General features: G+C 33.7%; 2 protein-coding genes across 2 annotated transcripts; both read right to left on the reverse strand.

Annotated features, from left to right (window-relative positions):
• Nucleotides 1-2,547: 2,547 nt before the first annotated feature.
• Nucleotides 2,548-12,335, reverse strand: LOC126715132 (protein ESMERALDA 1). The gene is made up of 10 exons (XM_050415579.1): nt 11,686-12,335; nt 9,892-9,961; nt 8,812-8,879; nt 7,729-7,817; nt 6,488-6,685; nt 5,486-5,690; nt 5,218-5,385; nt 4,157-4,324; nt 3,876-4,066; nt 2,548-3,332 (listed from the first exon to the last, which is right to left on the reverse strand). The coding sequence occupies exons 1-10, from the start codon at nt 12,055-12,057 to the stop codon at nt 3,158-3,160; spliced, it is 1,704 nt and encodes a 567-aa protein (XP_050271536.1). The 5' UTR covers nt 12,058-12,335; the 3' UTR covers nt 2,548-3,157.
• A 5,434-nt stretch (nt 12,336-17,769) lies between these two features.
• On the reverse strand, nt 17,770-18,603 carry LOC126715138 (10 kDa chaperonin-like). The gene is made up of 3 exons (XM_050415591.1): nt 18,355-18,603; nt 18,084-18,223; nt 17,770-17,977 (listed from the first exon to the last, which is right to left on the reverse strand). Exons 1-3 carry the CDS (start codon nt 18,457-18,459, stop codon nt 17,929-17,931), a joined length of 294 nt encoding a protein of 97 aa, XP_050271548.1. The 5' UTR covers nt 18,460-18,603; the 3' UTR covers nt 17,770-17,928.
• Nucleotides 18,604-23,763: the final 5,160 nt, after the last annotated feature.

A 23,763-nucleotide genomic window follows, 5' to 3' on the forward strand; every position in this document is an offset into this window, starting at 1 on the left:
ATATTAAAATTTAGTAGGAGTATTTTAAACATTACACAATAAAATATTTTAAGAATCATAAGCTTTCATTAGAGTTTAACTGAGTGAATAACATAAAAAATCTTTTTTATTTTCCAAAATATTAAGGGAAAAATTGCTTGAATTTAAAGTTTAAGAAGAAATTGTAAAGTACCCCCAACATAAATGATGAAAAGTGTTTGTATCCTAAGTTTTTGTTTTTTTGTATAAAACTATGTGTTTTTACTTTTACTTAAATGGTATGTAAGAAAAAAAAAAATACAAAAGTCAACCAAGAAAACTGTATGTGATATGGTGAATTTTTAAATCAACAAAAAAATTTCTAGAAACACAATAAAATGATACAACATTTTCATAATACTTTTATAATTTTGTTATATTTTATTTTGACTTGTAAAAAATTAACCGCTTAGCAGTTTTGAAAATATTGTGACGATAACAAGACATCTTAACATGTTCACAAAGAAATATTATGTCAACAACATTTTCACAACAAATCATTAGTAGTAGGTTGTTATTGGTAGGTAAAAAAGTAATTTCATTGGTAAGTTTAAATTAGAACCAATAACAAGTTATCACCTATGATTCGTTATGAATGTGTTGTGAAAAATGTTGTGAATGTAGCACTTACCTTTATTTTTACACAAACCTTTCCTCACAATGCATCACCAAAGTGGACTGAATCAAGAACCTACAAACATTACACTAAGCAAATTATATAATTGTCAATGAAGTAGCTCCTCTTTCTATGCAAACATCTCCTCATAATGCATCACCAAAGTGAACCGAATAAACTGAATGGACTGAAATGGACCGCAATGGACCAAAGTGAACCAAAATAGACCTAATGGATTGAATTGGAGTGAATGGGCCAAAGTGGATCAAAGTGGACCAAACGAATCAAAGTAGACCAAATGAACCAAAGTGAACTGAAATGCTACATTGATGTGACTCATCATATGCGTGGCAATAATAAATATTACATTTCAACTTTTAGATATATAAATTTTCACATCCTAATTGGGCATTTCAAAAAATAATTAGGAAAAAAAAGTAAAAGTAAATTCACCTCAAAATTTCCATGTTAATTCACATTTTTTAGCCCCTAAATTTGTTTTGTTTAAGGTTGCTTCCATTGTGAAGTACAACCACACAAGGTTGTCAAAATCGAGATCCTACGTAGAATCGTGGGAGGTAGGTAGAATCGTAGATCGTAGGATCGGATCGTGGATCGTAAGATCCTACTTATTTTCAAAATTTAAGCAAAAAACCTATTGATAGTGACTTTGTATGTTATATAATCACTTAAAATATGAATCCATCCATTAAAAAAAAATTGCATCATAAAATGTAATTTGCACGCACTACATCGTTCTTATGTCATTCTAACGAAACAAAATATATTTAACTTTTGACATAATATATCTAAAAAATTTAGTATATGTTTAAGTAGCAACTAAGTATCAAAATATTATCTACAAATATGGAAAATGTTTTCCAAATTCTAAGTTCCAAATCCAAAATAAGTTTGGCTAGTTAGCATATAAAAACTAGCTAACTACAAATTTACAATATGTAATCCAAAAGAGAATTCTCAATCTAAGGTAAACTAACTAATTACAAATATGAAATCCAAAAGAGAATTCTCATTCTAAGGTTCTTCTAATTTATTCACTGTCATTGTCATATCCCATTTCATCATCTAAATATTTTAGGTTTGTTTTTGAAAACGTTAAACTTAAGTACTATAGGTTTTTTTTTGAGATTTTATGTTGACATAGGGGTAAATTTGGGATTTCAATTCATTATTGGGCTTTTGATAACCTGTTAGGCTTGTGGGTTTAGGTGGATTATCTTACCCAAATGAATCCCACTTAAAAAAAAAAAAATAATAATAATAATTCAATCCAAATGGTAGGATCAGCAAGATCGGTAGGATCCCATACGATCCTACGATCCTATGCGATCCTACACGATTCTACATACGATCCTATCAATTCTACGATCCTGCTACGATTTTAAACTTTTTGGTGCGATTTTACGATCCAGATCGCGATTTTGACAACCATGCAACCACATAAAGCAACTTTCTTTAACTCATCCATTTAATCAAACAAGGGTAGTTCCTGGGAGCAAATCCCTTGGGGATCCCCTTGTTACCTCTGTCCCTGCCCTATCGCACTAAAAAGCTTCTACTACCAAAAGGTTTCATTTTCTCGATTCAGGAATAGCTACATGTTTGGACAAGGGCCACAACACAATTTTAACTACCAAGAAATTGTAAAATTCATATTCTGCATGCTTAAAACAGAAATCAGAAATGCCTCACTTCTGCATGGTACTTTCTGCTTTCCAGTAAATTGGATGTCCATAACTAGACAAAACAGTATAGAATCCTTGGATAATATATATATACATAGAGAGAGAGAGAGAGAGAGAGAATTCTTGAAGGTAATCTTACCCACTGACAGACACGCAGGACATAAGAAGTGTAGAACAATAACATAAAACTAAGTTACATTTGTGACCTTGCACAAAAAAGAATGAGGTTGTGATTAAAATAGAATGATAAGTGTGTTGTCTCTAACAAAAGGCATCCTCAAAAGAGGGAGGCCAAAGAAAAAGGAAAGAGCTACAAAAATGATTTTGGAACAAAAAGAATCGTTACCCTGATTTCTGGCAAATGTACAGATGGTTCAACCTGTCTTACAGTCTTACACATGCAGATCAAACTCCAAAAAATGTACAAACATGGCAAAACCGGGGTGTGGTGTGAAGGAATGTGATGCGTCATTTCGCAGCTTGTTAGATACAGCAGCTGCAACTTAACATATGAAACAATGTTCAGTCTACGTCCGGGAAGCTCTGCAATGGGACAACTTCTGGAATGGAAAGAATGTCCTTTCTATGTTCTTTGGCATCATATACAAAAAGAAGCAAGTCCCCTACGGCCCAATCCCGGGAAATAATCAGATCAATGTGACCTCCAACAAAATCCTTGAAGCTCCCAAAATTGATGTGTTTGCCCTCTCACCAAATGGAAAGGGGAAAAAATGAAAGAATTACAACATGGAAAAACGAGGTCAGCAGCAAGATGTGCTCAGAAAGTTACAGGGAGAAGAAACACCAATCGTATTCTCTATTTAGGCAGATCATGTGCTGATGATGATCTTGAATCTTCTGTTTTGTTTGTATGGCACATGCAATCTGGGCATGGAAAGGAATATATCGACTCATTTGGCTTTCTTAATTCAAATCCCTTGGAATCACTATGAGCTCGCATATTCAGCATTTGTCGCCTAAAACTTTTCCATCTGGGAACCAAATAAAGAAAAATACATATCAGATAGTGTCACTTCTATTTATTGCAGGTTTAGAGCGCTTTGAATAAGAAAAAGCCAAAAAATATGAGTCCACACTCCACATAATCAAGCATTTTTATTACTGTCTTAGGAATCAATTTAGTATTTACTTAAGGGGAAAAAATTAAAAATAGAAAGATACTCAAAATTTAGTACCTTAAAATTTGAAAAGCCTATCGAGTTTGTCACTCCAATAGTATCGTTCCATAGAAATGAAAAAAAAAAAAAAAAGAAGAAGCTTTCTTAAGGAGTATATATGTCCTAACCAGGTTGTTGAAATTGAAAGATACGTGTGTTGCCTAAAATACATCATTACCCATAATTATTCTGTAAATCTTGGTTCTCGCCTAAACATTCAGCTAAAAACCTAATTTGGAAAGGCCTTTGTCTTGACTACTGAAGTGAAGTTTAGTAAATTTTTCCTCCTTTCAACCATTTCAGTCCACATGAAATGCATTGACCATTTGTAAAATAAAAAGATTAATAAATACATACCCAATATGGGGATTATCAAAGAGTAGCGCTAACTTTCGCTTGTCAGGCCTAATTGTCTTTGCATGTCCACCATACAAGTATCTCCGGTGGCCCATTAGAAAATGAGGAAAGTTTCCACCTTGAGTTGTTACAAAAACCTCACTGTGAAGACAGACAGTGTAGTCTACAGCAGCCATCCTGGAAGAAAAACTCTAGAAGAACTAACTCCAGTCAAAACAATGACATTAAATTAGACCTTAGAGATTGAAGGAGAGACAGAAACAACCACAAATCATTCAAACCTTAAATGGGGCAAGTTCCTCATTTGATGCCAGCATATCCTTAGTTTGCAAATTGGGAAACATTTCCAATAGTGGGGCCATGTATCTTTCAGAATTGTATATCTTTCCAGATGCCAAATAGATATATGTGCTTCTATCAAACCCCATTCCCCTAAGCATCAAGCCTACCTGATGAGATATAAGAAAACATGAACCTACATTTTTTTTTTTTGTTTGAGAAAACATATATGTATATACATGCATACATACATATATTAAATACAAATTAAAATTAATAGAAAAGCTCATAATAGCATTCAATGAATTAACTTATGTTCTTTCATCTGTAGCATGAAGAACTCTACAAATGTCACTCTACTGACTGGAAAATCCAGTCAGTTTATATGACAACCTTTGTTTTTCTTCAATCCAGCTTGATAATCACATCAACTATGCTTTTGGCTTGTATAAAAGAGCAGCAAAGGCATTACTACTACTAACCAATGTCTACAAGGTTCATGAGCTTCACAAATGCATTTGTTTCACACAATTGGTCAACTAAAATCTAGCACTAGCACATCAACCTTACATCTGTCCAGAGTTGACTAAAAATAAGGCACTTGACTGAATGTAGAATTCAAGCCTTCGCTTCTCCTCGGATTTCGTTCACTTTCTAAAACAATCTACAAATTTAAAGAATACAGACATTTCTCTCTTTTTTTGATAAGTGAAGAAGACAGGCTTTTCAAGATTCTTGCAGCCTAAATAGTTTACACATTTACCTAAACAGTTTCTAAGCAAATGCAATTGCTATGCAATAAGAAAGAATCCAATAGATCAATTTATCAAGATTTTAAGGGAAACAAATCAACATTTGATACATATTGGTTTTAACCCAATGTAGGTAAATCATGATAAAATGAACAATCATTTAAAGCAATTTTCTCTATTTTTGACCTGAACAGTGAACACAATGCATTGATAATAAAATTTTGAAGCATTAGCATCCTATGGCAGGGTAATGCAAAAAGAAGTCCAAGTCTATACATCATTAAATGTAAAAATAGAGAAAGAGATATTACCTCTAAAGGAGTAAGGGGACATTTGCCATTGATCCTGATTGCTCCAGGACGTATAACTCGACCAGGTTTTGTAAATTTCCCTTTCCAACCTTTTTCCCTTGCTGCTCTCATGTCATTCGTTTCTTCCTCTCCACCATCATATACACAGCAAGAGAAAGCAACCATATCCTGCACATGAGAGAATAATTAAAACTTGAAACCAAAATTGAGATGCTAATCTCAATGCTGATGGTTCTAACATAAATCTTCTTATTTAACTGAATCTAACCTCCTCAAAGCGAAGATGCACAGAAATGTATTTCCCACCATTATTTGCACTGCGTTCTTTCATTTTTGCAACCAAACTTTCTCCCAATGTTCGTATAGGACTTGAAAACCTTAAGGCTTCATAGTTTGCTAAGCATCTAAGCCGTTGGACAGCTGGAGGAGCATCAATTGACAGTCGATTCGCAAAAGGAGATATTCTTATAACCCTGTTTTATTAAAAATAAATAAATAAACATTTGTTTCAAAGTTGTGCAACATTAAGCATCATTCTGTATTCATGACACAATGATAAGCATTGGATGAGCTCCATTAGTATTTGCCAATGCCATGCCATGACAATTGCTGCCGTTAAATTATCGATTGTCCCAAAAGCTTAGGCTATTAGGTACTTGTGATTTTTCTAATAAGTCAATTAGGATTTCCTACAACAAATAGAACTAGGGTTTAGCAATCCTTTATAAACAAACTATTGTACTCCTTTTTTGGAGTTAGTTGATATTTTGATGAATGAAAAAAAAAAATGGTCTTTTGGTCTCTTTGGTCAGGTGCTGAATCTAGTTTCATCCTAGGTGCTGACTCCTAGGTCATATCCCTTTTATTTCCTGTCTTTCAATTTTATTGTTCATTTTGTTCTGGTTGTCCTGCATCACCTAAGCTCTTCCACTGTATGCTAAATAAAAATTGGTGATCAATTAACTGAGAAACAAAATGCTCCAAAATCATTTTGTAGTAAAGTTATTAGATTCCAGTTGATTGTATTTAATTGTGTAATTACCACCTAACATTGCCTGTAAAGAATACACCTATAAATATAAGAAAGAATTTTTTTGCAAATACAACTTCAAAAAATTAGTTTTTTTTTCCTCTTATGCTTATATAAGAATAGCTTATTTGAAAATAAACTTTCATTGTTTAATAAAATTTTTACCACAATAATAAAAGAAGAGTGGGAACACATGGAAATAGAAAAAACAAAGAGATAAGGATTGATATTTTAACTCACTGTTCTTCAAGTAGCTTTGGAAGGACTGTCTCCCTATAATACTGAATGGGAGACCATGCTTTTATTTTGAAGTTGAAAACATTGCTCAGGTTGTGGTCAAACCGTTCCATGATGTATCCAGGAATCTTGTTAACCACTTGCACATCATTTTCCAGGGCATTGACGAAATAATCATCATCATAAATGTCACTGAATTTGCTGCACAAGTAAAACCTAAAGTCAGATAATCTAGCCCACGTTAGAATATGAAACACAATGTGGTACTATAAAAGTTCAATGAACTACTGTGATGTTAAATTCATGATGCAACTATACGGTGAGCTGCTGTTAAGACTTATGAAGTAATTTTAGCTTGCACAAAACAACATTGTAACTAAAGTATACCAACACTTCAATCTCATCATGACTGATATCCAATTAAACCCACTAGCTTAAAATGGTACCTAACAAAGGGTTATGTTATAACCAGTTTATCTTGCATGAAACAACTCCTGTGACATTAAAATGCAAACAGGAGTTGATACCCAATACTTCAATCTTGTCATAAATGGTTAAAAGCTACCAGCTAAATTTTGTAATGCAGTTAGGGTGTCTAACAATAAGAAACAATCCTAATCAACATACCAGGCCATCTATTGATAGAGGCCTCTTTTATAAAGTTTAAACCCTCCCCTTTTAGTATAACACAAGTGGGACCAAATAAGAACCATGAGGCTATAAACATCAAAACAGTTTAAGATTATTATTTAAATAGATACTTGGCAAACAATATTACGGCCTATAACGAAGTCAGTCTAACAATTAGATATCAATAATTGAAGAAGTAGCTTCAACGCATCAAAGAAACCGCTATATACATGCAGCACATGTATGCCTGCTATGTAACAAGAAAATTTCATCAGTTTCATCATGAGAGTTTCAGCCCACGAGTGAATTCTAGAGTCCTAAATAAATTTCATAAGAACAAATGCTTAGAAGTCTAATTCAGTAGCATTATTAATCAGTTACATTTTGCAGCATGATACTGTCATTTAATAGCATTCTCAAGGTGCTATTCTAGTACATGGGGTGTATAAATAATTACATGTAGATATTACATTTGCAATTATTAAAAATATATTACCATTTTAAAGTTAAATATCTTTGAATATTCATACTTCATTTACTACTACTGCACATCAGGCACCTTGGATCCACTCATCCACACACAAAATGTTAAAGAAACATAATTGCAGACAAACCTAGGATCTCTCCAAATGCTATGAAAATGAAAATTAGGGATTACAAGGGTTGCATTAAGGTAGCCCGCGACAGCAACTGCATTGCATATCTACAAACAACCAAAAACCATGTGGGGAAATGTGTCAACATAATTATAAATAAGCAATTTTTATACAAAGAAGCAATAATCGAATTTAAAGCCTCATAGGAGTAAACTACAATTTTGGTCCCTGAACTATATGTCAAAGTCCAAGTTGATTCTGAACTATCAATTATGTTGATTTACTAATTATTACTTGAAGTTTTGAAAACAATGCGATGTAACCCTAAACACGGGCCCCCCCCTTTTTTCCGTTTAGAAATTGATGAAATTGTTTTACAAAATGATTCAACCTGTAGTCAATTTTGATCCTTTATTTTGGCAGTGAACTTTGGAGGAAAGTGTGTTATTGAATTGCTTTTAAAACTTCATGAACTAAATTACGATATGGTGGGGATACGTGTATTAATTAATAATTAAATATATATTTTTATATTGTTAAGCATTTATTTTCCATATATTGTTAAGCATATATCAATTCAAGAGCAATAATGGATAATAAAGTGAATCCATTGCCCTTAAATGATGTTTAGAACACAAATCAAGATTTAGAAGAGTAAATAAATGATAGCTAGATGAGTATTTTTCATTGAAACCAATATATATATATATATATAATATAAATATAAATCTTCACAAATTTGGGCTATCCCTCACTTTAGAAGGGGTTGGGTTATGACTGTATTAGGGCCGCATCACAGGTGTATCCCAAACATATTGGTGCCTAAAAAAATGGGACACGCATGCGGATAAGGGTACGTGAGTAAAAGTGGAGTATTTGTGTTTCCTAGACTCTAACTCATAGTTCTTGTACATAAGTTGTTTTTTTTTTTTTTTGGGTATATATTTCTTTGTCTACTTCATTTCTTTGATTGAGTAGTTTCTTTTTAATACAATTTTTCTTACCTATCAAAAAAAGACTATAACTCATAATTTAAGGACCAAAGTTGTAGTTTGACCATATATATACAAAAAATGAACTTATAAAAGGAATAAAACCAACCGATGTTCTCTGCTGATTCAGGCCACCGTTCGCCTCGACATATATGTAGCCATTTGTTTCAGGCAAACCTATAATGATGTACACAACCATAGATTCAAATTGGAAGAACAAACCACTAGACAAGAATGACCACATGCATTATGTATAATCGTAAGGAAACATACATAAAACAATTACAGATATGACAAAGATGGCAAAGGGAGGGGGTAAAAATGAAGAATACAACATATTTTAATTGTACTATAAATCAATATGCATAATTTGAATCAAGCAGGATTTACAACATGTATATCAGCAGAAGTACATAACAAGAAATTCAATATGTATTTTGGAGCAGGAAATGTTTTTTGATTCATGATATCATGATGGAAACAGTGATAGTAGTCAAAGTAGTAATGGTAGTGAGGACTGTGGGTTGAGCTGCTAGTAGCTATGGCATTATAGGAAGAGGACAAAGAGATGCATGGTTAGAAGAATAGGTGACAGGCTAATGACAAAAAGGGAGCTCAAGGTAGTGGTGATGACTGCAATAATAAAAGGTTGCACCTACCATGATGTGCTGGTATGTGGAGATTGTATTTATGAATTGCACATAAACATTGACAGGCAGTCTGATGGTGGCATTGGCAGTGTAATGGTGAATGTAACAGTGCTTTTGATAGCAAGATGGTGGGTGTTATAAAGTTAAAAGCAAAATTATTGTATCCAAAAACAGGATGCTCTTGGAATTTCTTCCTATATCTGACTATGAATGTTCATTTCAATTTGGATTACGTGGAAATATAGAACAAAAAAAATAAATACAGGAAAGTTTATTGACACTACCCCACAATAAAGAGATGGTAAGCTAAACTTATTGCCAAGATGCAACATCAACAACCAGAAGTGGTCATCCCCAAATATAATATAAACTAGCCATAGAATAATGCTACTTTTCAATCAATGTAGTGAAAAAGGACCCAGGAACCCCCCATTATTATTTATTTGATTTTTTGATGAACAGGAACCCCCCATTATGTAGAAATTGGAGCAAGGGAATATCATCATGAACTCTCCAAAGTAAGAATACAGGTTTCATACCTCCAGAAGATTTTTTAATACATGGTCTCCACTCACCACCTTTATAGGACCGTTTCCATATAGTTGATATCTGATAGGATTTGTTAGCTTGTGTCAGTACAAGTAGCACATGCAAAAAACCAAATGAAATTGCAAAAAATCTATTGCAAAGATATCTAAAAACAAGCTAGCAACAAGCCAAAAGACAGGCTCAACAAAAATATCTACATCCAGAATTACCAGCCAGTATTGAAATGTAGAAAAGTATCAACCTTGCATCTTTTTCTCTCTATTTTTTATTTTATTTTAACTGTTACAACAAGTAGGGGAGGGGTAATTTGAACCCTGGTTTTCCTTATAAAGGAAACCAGACTATGCCACTACGCTACAAGGCTATTGGCTTTAGCCATGCATCGATTCCAACAAAGAATATTGATACAGGTCAATATCTGGATGGAAACCCTTCAATGGAATAATTAATTGTATTGCATTCAAATGATCTTGGAATTAAATATAATAACTAGAACCTAAAGCTGGCACATAGATGCTACCAGCATTTTCTCTTCCAAAAATTAATTATATACTTAAGGCCACATGATTGGAAAGAATACATGTAACCGATCCTGATTAGTCTGCTGAGGATCCATAGTCAGACTCCAAAATTTTGGGACTATAGCTTAGTGATGGTTGTTAATGATGACTGAAAATTAACGATAAGATAACACCAAAAAGTACTCTGGCATTGTAAAAAAGAAAATGTCCCTTTTCTGTAGGTGTTTTGATAATTTAAAAGTAATATTCATTTCCACTTCCTTTGGAACTTGCAGCACTCCCCACTAGATTGACATGTTCCTACAATCCTCCACAAACTAAGCCTCTAACTCATTTCCATTACTCATTCCGAATTTCTCACAGCCAATACATTAGAACATGACCCAACTAAAGCATCACTACCCTTTTGCATAGAGATTATACTGTTAGTCAGATTGATAGAGTTAGTTGCGCTAGATTTCAAATACAAATCTGTCCACTACATTACCCTACTTTGAATGACCTTAATACAAACAGCTAGACACCCACCGGGCAGGGAAAGATTTCCCCTATTTCATCAGATCCATGTTCTAATTTCCAGCAATAACAGATTGAACTACAATAAATAAAATTAAAAAATCTGGCTTCCAAATCAGAAGTTTTCCATTTTTCTTGGAAAGAGAGACACCACAAAACTAGCTAATAAATTATCCCCTTCTGAACTAGATAACTAAAATCAACAGAAACACAAACGATCATAATGCACCATGAAATGGTACAGTTGAAATTCGTGCACTTCAAACAACTTATAAGAAGCTGTCCAATACAAACACATGCAGTGCCAAACAACCAGTGCACCATTCCAAGTCTCTCCAAATCAAAATCAAAACAAAAGAAACACCCAAAAGACAAAAATCCTCAGCACCAAATCTCAACAGAAAACCAGGAAATTCAACAGACCCCACTTCCCAAATCCCATTGATTTCACCTCAATCCCCATAATTCACCAAAAACTTTTCCCAAACCAAACCTTACCCACATCCCCAATCCCCAAAAAAACCAAAAATTTCCACAAACCAAACCACACCCACATCTACAAACCCAACAAAGTCATCAAATTTATTTCTCTAGCAATTGTGGCATTAAAACTAAAAGCTCCAAACCTCATAATTCACCCAAAAATACAATAAATTTTCACAAACCCAACAAAGGCATCAAATTTATTTTCACTAGCAATCATACCATCACAACTAAAAGCTAAAAAATAAATAAATAAAAACTCACCGCATCGGCAGAGGAGTTATCAGAGTCCATATCGGGTTTGAGCTTGAGATATAGTTCCGGGCTACGGTAAACGGAGCCGGTTGCGGGTCTATGAGAAATTACTGGAACGACATCGAAAGAGACGGAACCCATGTAGAGAAGCATGACGGAGATGTAGATTAGAGGAGCGAAGAGGAATATGCCTTGCCTTCTGAGAAGTACAGAGAGGAGCAGCCACGCGAGCCTCTGTGCCAAGGTCCGACCCGGTTGTGATTGGGCCGGCCCGAACCGACCCGACTTCGACGGCTTCCGGTACCGCGGCGAGCGCAACGGCGACGCCGGCGGCGACGGCGTGGTGTGCCCGCTGCTTGGTATTCTATTGTAAGCGTGCATCTTTTTTTTTTTTTTTCTCTCCCACGTACTGTTTGTGTGTCTCTCTACGACGTCGTTGTATGAGCTGGCTTGGCTTTTCACTATCTCTCTTCTTCTCTCTGAAAGAGAGAAAGAGAGAGAGAAGGGAACGTTTTTTTGTTTTCGGGTTTGAAAAGGGGGTAGGGGGTGCACGTGGTTGTGATAATCATGTGTTTGTTTGGAAGGAAAGTATAATTTTCTCTGTTCTTTTCTGTTCTTCTTTCAACATGGGGGATTCACTCTTCATTTGCAATTGTAGTATTTTTTCTATGTTCTCATTTACAACAACGTGATTTTTTCAAAAAAAATTTAAACAAAAGGTTTGGAAGAATTTTGCTTAACTCGCTTGCTGTGACTATTTATAAAACTGTTTATGTATGTATTATTTAAACAAGTCATTTGACTAATTTAAAAATTCATGTAATTCAAAATACAAATAAATCGTCTCTTTAACTGCCACGTAGTGAGTTTGAAGAAGTTTCATTCAAACTAATTTTATGGTAAATTTTCTTTAGTTGGAAAAACTAAACAAAGGTCATCCTAAATAAGTGATGTGACTAAAAGTATGCAAATAATTTTATCAACTGTCACGTAGCAAGTGGAGAAAATTGTGATCGATTTCATAAGGCATTGTGATCGTTTATGTTCACGTTGAGGTGGTTTCTCATCTTTCATATAATCTCTCTCATTCAAAACTAAGTCAAGTCTTTTTCTTCCATTACTAAGTCAATTGACTTTTTATTTTTTACTAATCAAGTTGTCAAAATCTTTTCGAGAAGCTAATTACTTGAACCTTACCTATTTATACGAGTTCCACATAAATTATACTTGTTCTTTTCTTTTTAAAAGTACTAAACTTGCAATTAATTGAAAGTGTGTTGAAAGTGTGAAGAGTCTACACATACATCCTTTTTGGCTAAGTTATATATATATATATATATATACACCAATATACCAAAGACCAAAAAATTATCTGCAATCTCATGCGTATTTTACATAGAGTGTGGAACTTATGATTTTATTTTTATTTTTGTTACTAATTTGATGGTCATAATAATGGAAGAAATAAGGACTTGAATCTTAAATATCTTTTATTAGAAACATTAAAAGATGCCAGTTAATAGTAAAACTAGGATTTCAGCTCTGGAGAGCAACATTAAATCAACACAGTAAATCAACACTGTATTAAATCAACATTAAATCAACAATAATAAAAAATTCAATCTTTATATTCATTGAACCATGTTGAATTAAATCAACACTGTATTTTTTTCAAATTCTCTTTGTGGAAAAGTATGGTCAACTAGTTGATAAGGTCCAAATTGTAGATACATTCTTCAAACATGATATCTATCTTAATAAAAACAATTTTTTCTTAAAGAAGGATCTGAAGGAACATTTGCAAAATTTACTTCAATATGAGTTTGTTTAGAATCCCTCGGACTCATTATTACATTTAGGATTCTCCACAATCTTAATTAACTACAAATATATATTTCATATATTAAAACAAATAAACAAAAATAGCTCATCCATAGTCACTAACAATTAAAGTAAGAGATTAATCAAAAGACCAAAAGATTAGACATCTAATTTGATTGCTCAAAATAACTTTAGAAAATAGTTCAATCTAAAAGTGTTAAGGGTATAAATAGGAGACTGGGAGGGGCAAAGAACTCAACTATAGCAATACTAAGAGGAATATTCGGTAGAGTCAAGGGGTATACTAATAGATGCCCTTAGTATAAATAGTATTCACATAGTCATTTCTGTATTTCTATTTTATAAAAGACTCATTAGTGATGTAATGTTTAGGAATTCTATAAATGCATCAGATCCCGATCCCTATCAAAGCAAGCTCATAGAGTTTTTTATTTTTTAGTTTGTTTGATAACGCATTTCATGGAGTTACAACTCTAGTACAGGCTGGGAAGGATACCAAATTGGTGCATAAATAAAGAATTGCATGCTGGTGAATGAGTGATGCAATTTCAATTGTCCTTTCAAAGGGAGCACGTGACCCACCGCCACTGGGAGAGGATACCTCATCATGGGGTGGCCTATCCCTGTGGTTGTGGGTGTTGTTTGAAGACACAGATTTGAATTTTAATATTTTATTACTCTTTAAGTTATACTTGTTTTGGTATTATATATTTTATACTATATCAATTACCAAATGCAGTGTTCTATGTTTTTATTTTTATTTTTTTAAAAATTAATTACTTTAAAAAAAAAATGTTATAAGCCTTGATGGGTAAAATATAAAGTGAAAATGTGAAATAGAAAAATTATCACAAAGGATTTTATTCAACAAATATATGTTCATTTATATTTGGATTGGAACATCTCACAGTTGTCAGTTGACTATCTCATCTCCCCTAGTCCATTGCACATGTGGGTTGGAATGTTGTAAACCGATCTGACGGATTAATGTTTTTTTTAGGATGTCATGAATATTCAAACCAATTTGTACATTGTGATTTGTGCTGCTACTGGATAAAGAGAATATAAGTTTTTAAAGAATTACCCTTCTGAAAAAAATAAAATAAACGATAAAGGTATATATGAAAGTTTAATAAAAATGTAAATTAAATAATGGTCATTAACTTTGCAAAAGGTGGGTAAGAGTATTGTAGTTTCAACTGGTTGGCATTATTTAGCATAGTTCTAAAAATCAGATCAAAAGAGACAGTTCAAACAATTTACTTTGGTTCATTTGGATCAGTCCGGTCCATTCAGTCGAGTTCACTGTGATATTGTGCTGCTACCATTTGCTTCTTAGGGCAATACTTGATAAAGAGAATATAAGTTTTTAAAGAATTACCCTTTTGAAAAGAAAAAAGAAAAAAAAAAAAAACAAAATAAACTATAAAGGTATAATTGATACTTTAGTAAAAATGTAAAATAACGGTCGTTTACTTTATAAAAGGTGGTTGAGAACCTTGCAGTTAGTATTTCCTAATATTTACAATGGAGGCATTTAGAATTCAAATCTCCCCTCTCCCCTCCCTGGTTGTAACCATGAATTATCAAAGAAAAAAAATACAAAATGTGTGACAGAGGTCATCACTAGCGGTGAAAAAAATATAGAGGAAAACAGGAGGGAAAAAAAAAATTGTGTTTAGAGACGTGTATATCCAAAAACATTATAAAACTTGAGGAATAAAAATGAAATTTTGTAATATGTGGAACCAAAATGAAAATATTCCAAACATAAAAGGATCAAAAATATAATTTAGTATTTAAAATTGATCCTCCATTTGCATCATTCAAATTTTATGACAAGCAATGGAAAAAAAAAATCAAGAATAATGTCAAAAGGTTATGATTAATTATTAAATTATTGCGTGTGAGTGTTTTAAACTTTTAATTCGGACGGCACGGCAACATATATGGAGAGAGAGGGACAGTTCAACACCTTAACTGAAAGCGTGGGCAATTGATTTCTTCGAAGGTCAAGAATCCTTTCTTTTTCTTTAATAATTAACAACTCTATAAGATTAAGATACCAATCCCAACTCTGCAAACTCTAGGTACAGTTTGTAAATTGTAGTAAACTGTGATAGTCAAGGCTTGAAAACAACATCTCACGACTGATAAAGAGTCACTTGCCAATCGCATTGGCATTCTCTAGTCTCTACTGCAATGATTTTTATTAAGAATAATGCCATATTACGACACCTCTTAATACATGCACAAAATGTTAAAAAGTTCAAGTGGGAGGGTTCATGATGTAAGATCAACAACATATTAATGTATATATTTTTAATAACCTATAAAAATAAAATGTTGTCTCCTTGAATAATGTAATATTGGAATGATGACACCATTTCTAACTCACGCTTACCATTTGATTGAAAATGAGTTGCAAACGTAAAATCAACAACAACAAATCAAGTTTCAAAAGCCTGAGTATGCATGTAATATTGATGACAAGATTGCATGGGTTGAAGAAACCCCAAACTTAGTCTGCGTTCAAGTCCATCTTGATGAATATATATAAACCCAATCAATCAATCAATCAACATTTCAAGCACACTAATCAGCAAGCCATCTATTAGATTCTCTAATCAAAGTACACTGGAACACTCCATTCTATTCTTGAAAAAAAAAAAAAGTGCAGAGAATGTAGAGAAAAGACACTGAAAAAGAGACCGTCCTTGGCACATCAAGGCACTTTAAAGTGACTTCAAAGCTATACTATAAGAGCATTAGCAGCAGTGAGAAACTTACTTGCTATTCACAAGACTGTAGTCTACAATCACCACTCTAATGATATTGCTATTCACATTTGGGATCAACAAATTTACTTGCTTTGTTATATCTTTGAGTTAGTTTAATCATTTATTTAGTTATGATTAATTTTGTTTCATTGGATGACATTCAAGATTCAACTTTTATAAGTCTTCTTAATGAGGCAAAAACCAAACACTCAATTCTTGAATGTCTAAATTGAAAGCACATTATTGATTTTGAAAACACGATTTTTGCACTCTCATCATATTTCCAAAACACAATTTTAGTTATATCACATTTTGCACTCAAATCATATTTTGAAAACACAATTTTAGTATAAACACATTTTACACTAAAATTGAGGTACAACTATTATCATTCCAACCAATGACAGAGCCAGGAAGTTTTCTCAAGGGGGACAGTGAATACATTTTTGTGTAATTTTTAGATTTATTACCAAATGTAAATGAAGATTAATGAAAAATTTCAAAAGCCAAGGGGGCCATGCCCCCCTTGGCACCCCCCTAGCTTTGCCTATGATTCCAGCCAAAGAGGTTGGTGCCGCACAATAGAAAAACATCAATGGATCTTCCAGTACTCATAGCATTCACCTCACCACATAAAAGAACTAACCTTTTAATCATAAATGTGAATTTGGGAGGAAACATGATGTTTCAACCATATCCATTGAAGGGAAACCAAAAAACAAGGGGGTCCCAAAATTAAAAGGTTTAACCATATCTAAGAATTGAGAATTCTATCATTTGGTAACAATCATCTAAACAAAGACATTCTCAAGACAATATCAATGTAAAATGCATCATATTACAACAATAAATCCCCTTTAACAGAGATTGCAACCCCAAAAAGTTAAAATTTATTGAAGCCCATAATCATAATAGGTTCTCAGGATTTTGAGAATTCAGTGATGAAAATTGGGAATGAGTGATGGTTTTGCCTAAACCAAACATAGCCTAGATTTCTTTAGTTTTTCAACTTCTTTCTTGTTTTGTTCTGATTGTCATATCCTAGATTTATTGAAGCCCATAATTAATTAATCATAATAGGTTCACAGCATTTTGAGAATTGAGTGATGGAAATTGGGAATGAGTGATGGTTTTGACTAAACCAAACATAGCCTAGATTTCTCAAGTTTTTCTAGTTCTTTCTTGTTTTGTTTTGATTGTCAAGAGATGTAGATACAAATTTTTTCATAACTTCGCTGACTGAAGTGACAAGTTGTATCAAGTAGGTCATGGCAGCAATAATTTTAAAAAGAGTTGTAGAAAAAAAAATTGTGTCACAGACTTGTTGGTTTCAATTGCAAGAAAAAGTTTTCAATTGTCTTGTCTTGCTGTCTCAGGAACCTATTAACCTACACCATAGTATCATATTAACTTTTGCAACAGAGATCTAATGCAAATAGCAAACCCCAATCATGAATACTAAATTAGAGACTAAAAAGAAAAAAACCATTTCCATTAGCACATTCCAAATCAAACTAACACCAATAGGACAACCCGAATCTCCAATCTCTAATCAATAATCAGTTACATCCAATAAAACCACAATTCCTTCTAAGCCCAAAATAAAATCCCATTGAATGCCAAAAACCAATCAGTCATGAAGAGTGCCCAAGATATCCTCATCCCTGTACAAAATGAACCTGCACAACAAAACCCACATACCAAAACCAAAAAAAAAAATATAAATATAAATCCTTAATAGGTTCAAAGAGACCAGAACAGAGCAAAGCAAATACAAAAACATACTCTTTTTCACCAAGCTTGACTTGGGTACCCCCAAACTCAGGCAAAAGAACATTGTCACCCTCCTTCACACTCACAGGTATCAAATTTCCAGCTCTATCACGTGCTCCAGGTCCCACTGCAACCACTTTCCCTGAGTTCAACTACACACCCCAATCACACCAATCACAACCGTTAGATCCCCCCCCCCCAAAAAAAAAAAAAAAAAAAAACAACAACAACAACAAAAACAAAGATTCACACACATTGTGTAAAACTGAAAAGTGGAGAGTACCTTAGCCACTTTCTCTGGGAGAAGAATACCAGTGTTAGTTTTGGTGGGGGGCAAGATTTTCTCAATCAGGACACGGTTAAGGCTTGGGATCAGACGCTTTGCCATGGTTTTTTTGTAGTAAAAGCTCAAAGTTTTGTGCTTTTTTTGGTGATTTTTTCACCGACTGAGAGTTGGGTTTGGATGTGCTTTTAAAAATGGGGGCTCAGATTTTTTGGTATTCAAGCTCTGGATGGCAATGGAAGGTTCTAGGTTCTAGGGTTTTTGAAGGGTTTTAGGGTTCGTGGACATGGGTGGGCTTTGTATTCAATGGGCCGTAATGGAGTATAAAGTTTGGACTTCATTTTCTAAATAAGGATGACCCATGTGTAAAAGAGGAGGGAGTGGAAAAAATACGTATGAATAGTGGAAATAGTTATATATATATATATATATATATATATTTTTTTTTTTCTTTTTTTTTAATTTTATACCTATTATTTTTGCCATCTATAGCAACAAAAATTTTGAGATAACAGTTTATTGCAATGATGAATATATTATTACAATAACTTGATATGAATTATTTTTAAATCTACTAGTCGCTAACCCGTGCGATGCACGGGATAGTTAAACAAAATTTACACATATTCACTTTTATTGGTACAATCATTTAAAAATAATTCTAACTAATACCCAAATGTAAGAGACACATTGACTTACTATTTAAAGTAGCATTTTGAAGAATTTACACATATTGTGCAATTAAGCCTTAATTTCTCATCAACGGTTAGAAATATAAACTGCAAATATATAAATAAAGACCATGACTTGAGAATGACGCATTAAACTTCAAATTAGAGTAGTAATGTTACTTTCTCAATCTTTGCTCAGTTGTAATAATAATATAGAGGAAATTCAAAACATGGAAAGAAAATAAAAATTACAACAATTAATTCCATTATCTTTCATGCTATAATTTGTAATTGTACGGAATTAAGTCAACTCAATTTAAGTAATTGTAATAAAATTGGCTTCTACTATTCTTTATTCTATAGAGATATGAATATATTGGATTTCTCAAACAATTATCGGTATTACAATAAAATGATTTATTATTGAAAATAAGAAACAAAGAAAATCTCTCTATAGCTTAAGAAACACAATATACGAAAATTAAAGAGAGAATTTTCGGAGGACAAAATATTATAAATAATTTAAAAGAATTTTGGTTTAATTCATGAACACTGTAACTCCATAAAATTCATATTAATAATAATATTTTATGATAGCGCAGTTAGAAATTTGGTTTAATTCTTGATCCAAAAGGGTCTAAAAAGCACACAAAATCAATTCAAAAACAAAAATATGAGACAAAGTAATTACTTTCCGCTGCCAATGAAATCGTCTTCTATATTGCTGTTCCAAACTACAACACTTATCTCTCTAAGGCCTTCAATTAACGAAAACACAAACTTCTCTTGGAATACCGAATTATTATGACCATCTATACACACACACAAAAAACAAAATCAACATAACTTACTATAACTCTATAGAAGCCTCAAAAATATAAAGAGAAATTAAAGGGGTTGAATTTGATATTTACGTTTGGAGAGAGAGAGTTTGCAGAAACCGTGGCTTTATATTTTTTAACTTGAGAGAGGGGTAAGGTTGCTAGGGTTTTGAGGAGTTATAATGTTTTTGTTTTTGTTTTTTATTTTTGAGATAACAGTTTATTGCAATGATGAATATATTATTACAATAACTTGATATGAATTATTTTTAAATCTATTACAATGACAAATATTAATATACCATAGGAATAGCTTGATATAAATTATTTTACAATATATTGCAATGAAAATTATTGAGATAGCATTGCAATAATCTGATATCAATTATTTTACAATAATCTTCGATTTGTCTCTTTGATGACATGTGCTTTCTTTTTCTTTTCTTTGGATAAAAAGGTTTTCATTAAAAAATGAGTAAACTAAACATATGAAAAATTAAGTGAGCTAAACATAAAAGCCAGACGCATAAAATGTAAGAAGATAAATGAGTAAATATGAATGAAAAATTGTTCATTGTGGATGGTTGTAGTTGTATAATGAAATTCTTCAGCCAAAGCATATATGATATCATTTATTCATGGAATTTAACAATATTGTGGATGGTTACAGATGTTTGATGGAAGTCTTCAATTGAAGCATATCATGTTATTCATTTTTGGTGTAATTATCGTGTCAATGTTTTAGCAAAACTCAACTACTCACAGTCCTGGGCATGCCTTTTGTTATCACTTTTGGAAGTTTATGGAATTGTACTTTAAGCATATATACATATATGTTAAAATAGCTGCTCTAAGTTAGTAACGGAAGATAGCCTTTACTATCTAATTTCCATCAGCAAAAAGCCTTGTAAGAAATCATGATACATGCTTTAGTATGTAAATGGTGTATGACAGCTGAGACCTCAGAGAACTTGAACAGAACTACCATATTCAGCCACCAAATAAAGGCGATATAGCCTCTTGAAGATGGGAAAAAAGACATATTATGTCAAATAACGTTGGCTAAGTGGGAGTATACAGGGTGAGGTTAGCAATGAGCGAACTTTAGTTTGACAGTAAAATATGAATAAAGACAGCTGAAAGGTAGCATAAAAGTGAAAAATAAGGCACACCTCACTTCTTGATCTAGATTCATGTGGAGCACGTAAGGCGTGCACATCACCACAAAACTGAGGCAGCTCAACCCATACAAACCAAATCGGCTGTAATATTCACCTCCATTTAAACCTCAGTGGTAAACAAATTAGTAAGTATTAAGCAGGCTCTTGACTAAGCTGCTAATCCTAGAAATTTAACGTAACTCATAAATTTGCTACGCTTCACAAAACTTTAAAAAAGCTCTTTAGCTTAAATAGAGATCATCACATGAACGATGTAAGCCTAAACCCCAATGCTCTTATGTTTCTCTTTTCAATGATCCCTAATATAGTAATTTATAATAATCTAGCTAGTTGAGTATTTGATCATGCGTGTTAATGTGCCAGTTTTCAGGCAATAGGCAAACCAATTTCAAAAGCAAACCAACATAATTTATGGAAGCTTTTGCATGGAACTAATCTTGAGCAAACAACCATTAAAGAAGGCACAGCCACGCCATCTAAAAGCCAAAAGCAACCATCAACCTCCCATATGGCATAACCAAAAGCCAAAAGTATCCTCTTTAAATACTCATCACCACCACCACCACCACCACCTTTTATCCATAGTTTTTAAGTTATGATAATGTAGTCATGTTCTCATGACATGACTAATGTTTTTAACTATGGCTCTAAAGTACCATATACAGACTTACTATTTATTTTATTTTTTAATTACTCTTTTTCTTCTACCGTATTCAGTATTCACCTTCTTCAGCATTTGGAAAGAATTTTCTTAAACACAATTACAATCACAATCCAATGAAAATAAGATAACATAATACAAAAATAAAAGGCGTTAGCAGTTAAATGGGCAAAACTAATTGTCAGCAAAAATCTAACATTTAGCAAATATGGGTGTAAAACTGGATTTTTGCAGAAGAAATTAAGCATTGAGAAGAGAAGACAAACCTTTTTGAGTTTTGAGAGAAAAATTGAACCTTTCGAAAGACCGAGTTACATAAGGCATTGGACTTTGGCAGTATGAGCAAATTTTCAGAGATGCTGGAGAGTTTGTTTAGCAATTGGGTTTGGAATGTGGGAGGGAACAAATGGTGGGTTGGGTTTCACTTTAATTTCAATTTTCATTAGCGTTATTGCAGAGAAAGCTGAAGGCAGCAGGGTTTGGATCCATGGAAGGCTCTTGGAGCGGGCTAAAGGCTCTCAAATTGTATGATCTTTTACTCTCTTTTCTCTTTAAAATAAATAAATTGTTAACGTGTATTAGGGTATGTGGGCTTTAGGCCCACCTTGTTTACTTGTATAGCACACTTATTTGTACTACACACTCTGTCTTCTATATAAAGGCATTTATGTATATTCTATTGCTTGAGAAATACAATACAATCATTCAGTATTTCTAACATGGTATCAGAGCCACTGCTCTAATTTTCTTGTGTCTTGCAGTCTTGTTTTGTCGATATTTTCCGTTGCCTCATCTTCTGTGGTCAGTAAACCCTTTCAGTGCCATCTCCCAACTGCTCCGCTGCAGTTAGAGGTCCTCAAGGTTGAATCTCCACCGCCAGAAGATCTTCCTCGCCGCCAAAACCACTGCCATCATCGGATTTCTCACCTCTGATCTCCGATTAGGACATAAGACCTATCATCGTGTAGATATTCAATCGATCTACACACCGCCGCCAGAAACATCCACATCTGACCATTCACGCGCCGCCACGCGCCGGTCAAAGTTTCTGCAAAGTTGATCCACGCGCCTCACGCGCAACCAGGGTATCTCCGATCTTGTTGCCGCCGACACCATAAGAATCGTCTTTCTCCGATCTACATCATCGAAGAAGAAACGGCATCATCGGACAGGTCACGCACTCTCACGCGCCGACAGAATCTTCGACGAAGCTGGTCCACGTGCCTCACGCGCTGCACGCGCCACTGGCTTATTTGCTGACGTCATCCCTGCCACGTCAGCCCTAGCTGACGTCACCTGCTTGCGTCAGTGCTTCATCATCTGCTGACGTCATCCTGTTGACTTTGACCAGGTTGACCGTTGACTTTTGACCAGAGTTGACTTTTTGCAGTCCAAGTGCTCCTTACCCAGTTTTTCGCGTAGATTTCATTTTTGCAGTCTATTTTTGCATATTTTGCTTCTAAATGAGAAATAAGGACATGTCTTCTTCTTGTTGCAATAATCGTCGCCAACAATCTAGCAAACGTTTTTGCAGTTTTTGCAAACGTTTTGGCCACAATATTGAGACTTGCTATCATTGCAACAAATCAGCTGTGTCAATTTCCGCTGCTACTGTTGCTAACACTGAGAGTGTCCAACCAATGGCTCCCGTCTCTGCACAGTCTAAGTCTTCAGGACGCACTTTTACCATGTCTACAGATGACCTTAAAAATATCATCACCAATGTCATTCGTATGGTTGGTAATGCATCTTATTCCTCTTCTCTCTCAACTTTATCTGGTATGTCTCCTTCTTCTTGGCTTATGGATTCTGCTTGTTGCAATCACATGACTCCTCACTCGTCCTTATTTTCTGAACTTAAACCTGCACCACACCCTCTTAATATTCACACAGCAAATGGTTCCACTATGTCTGGTCATAATATAGGTTCCGTTTCGACCTCCAGTCTCTCGGTTCTTGGTGTCTTTAATGTTCCTAACCTTTCTTACAATTTATTTTCTGTGGGACAATTAGCTGAGTTAGGTTATCGTATTATCTTTGATTATTCTGGGTGTATTGTGCAGGATCCAAGGACG

This window comes from Quercus robur, chromosome 1 (genome assembly GCF_932294415.1).
Source record: "Quercus robur chromosome 1, dhQueRobu3.1, whole genome shotgun sequence".
Lineage (NCBI taxonomy): Eukaryota > Viridiplantae > Streptophyta > Magnoliopsida > Fagales > Fagaceae > Quercus > Quercus robur.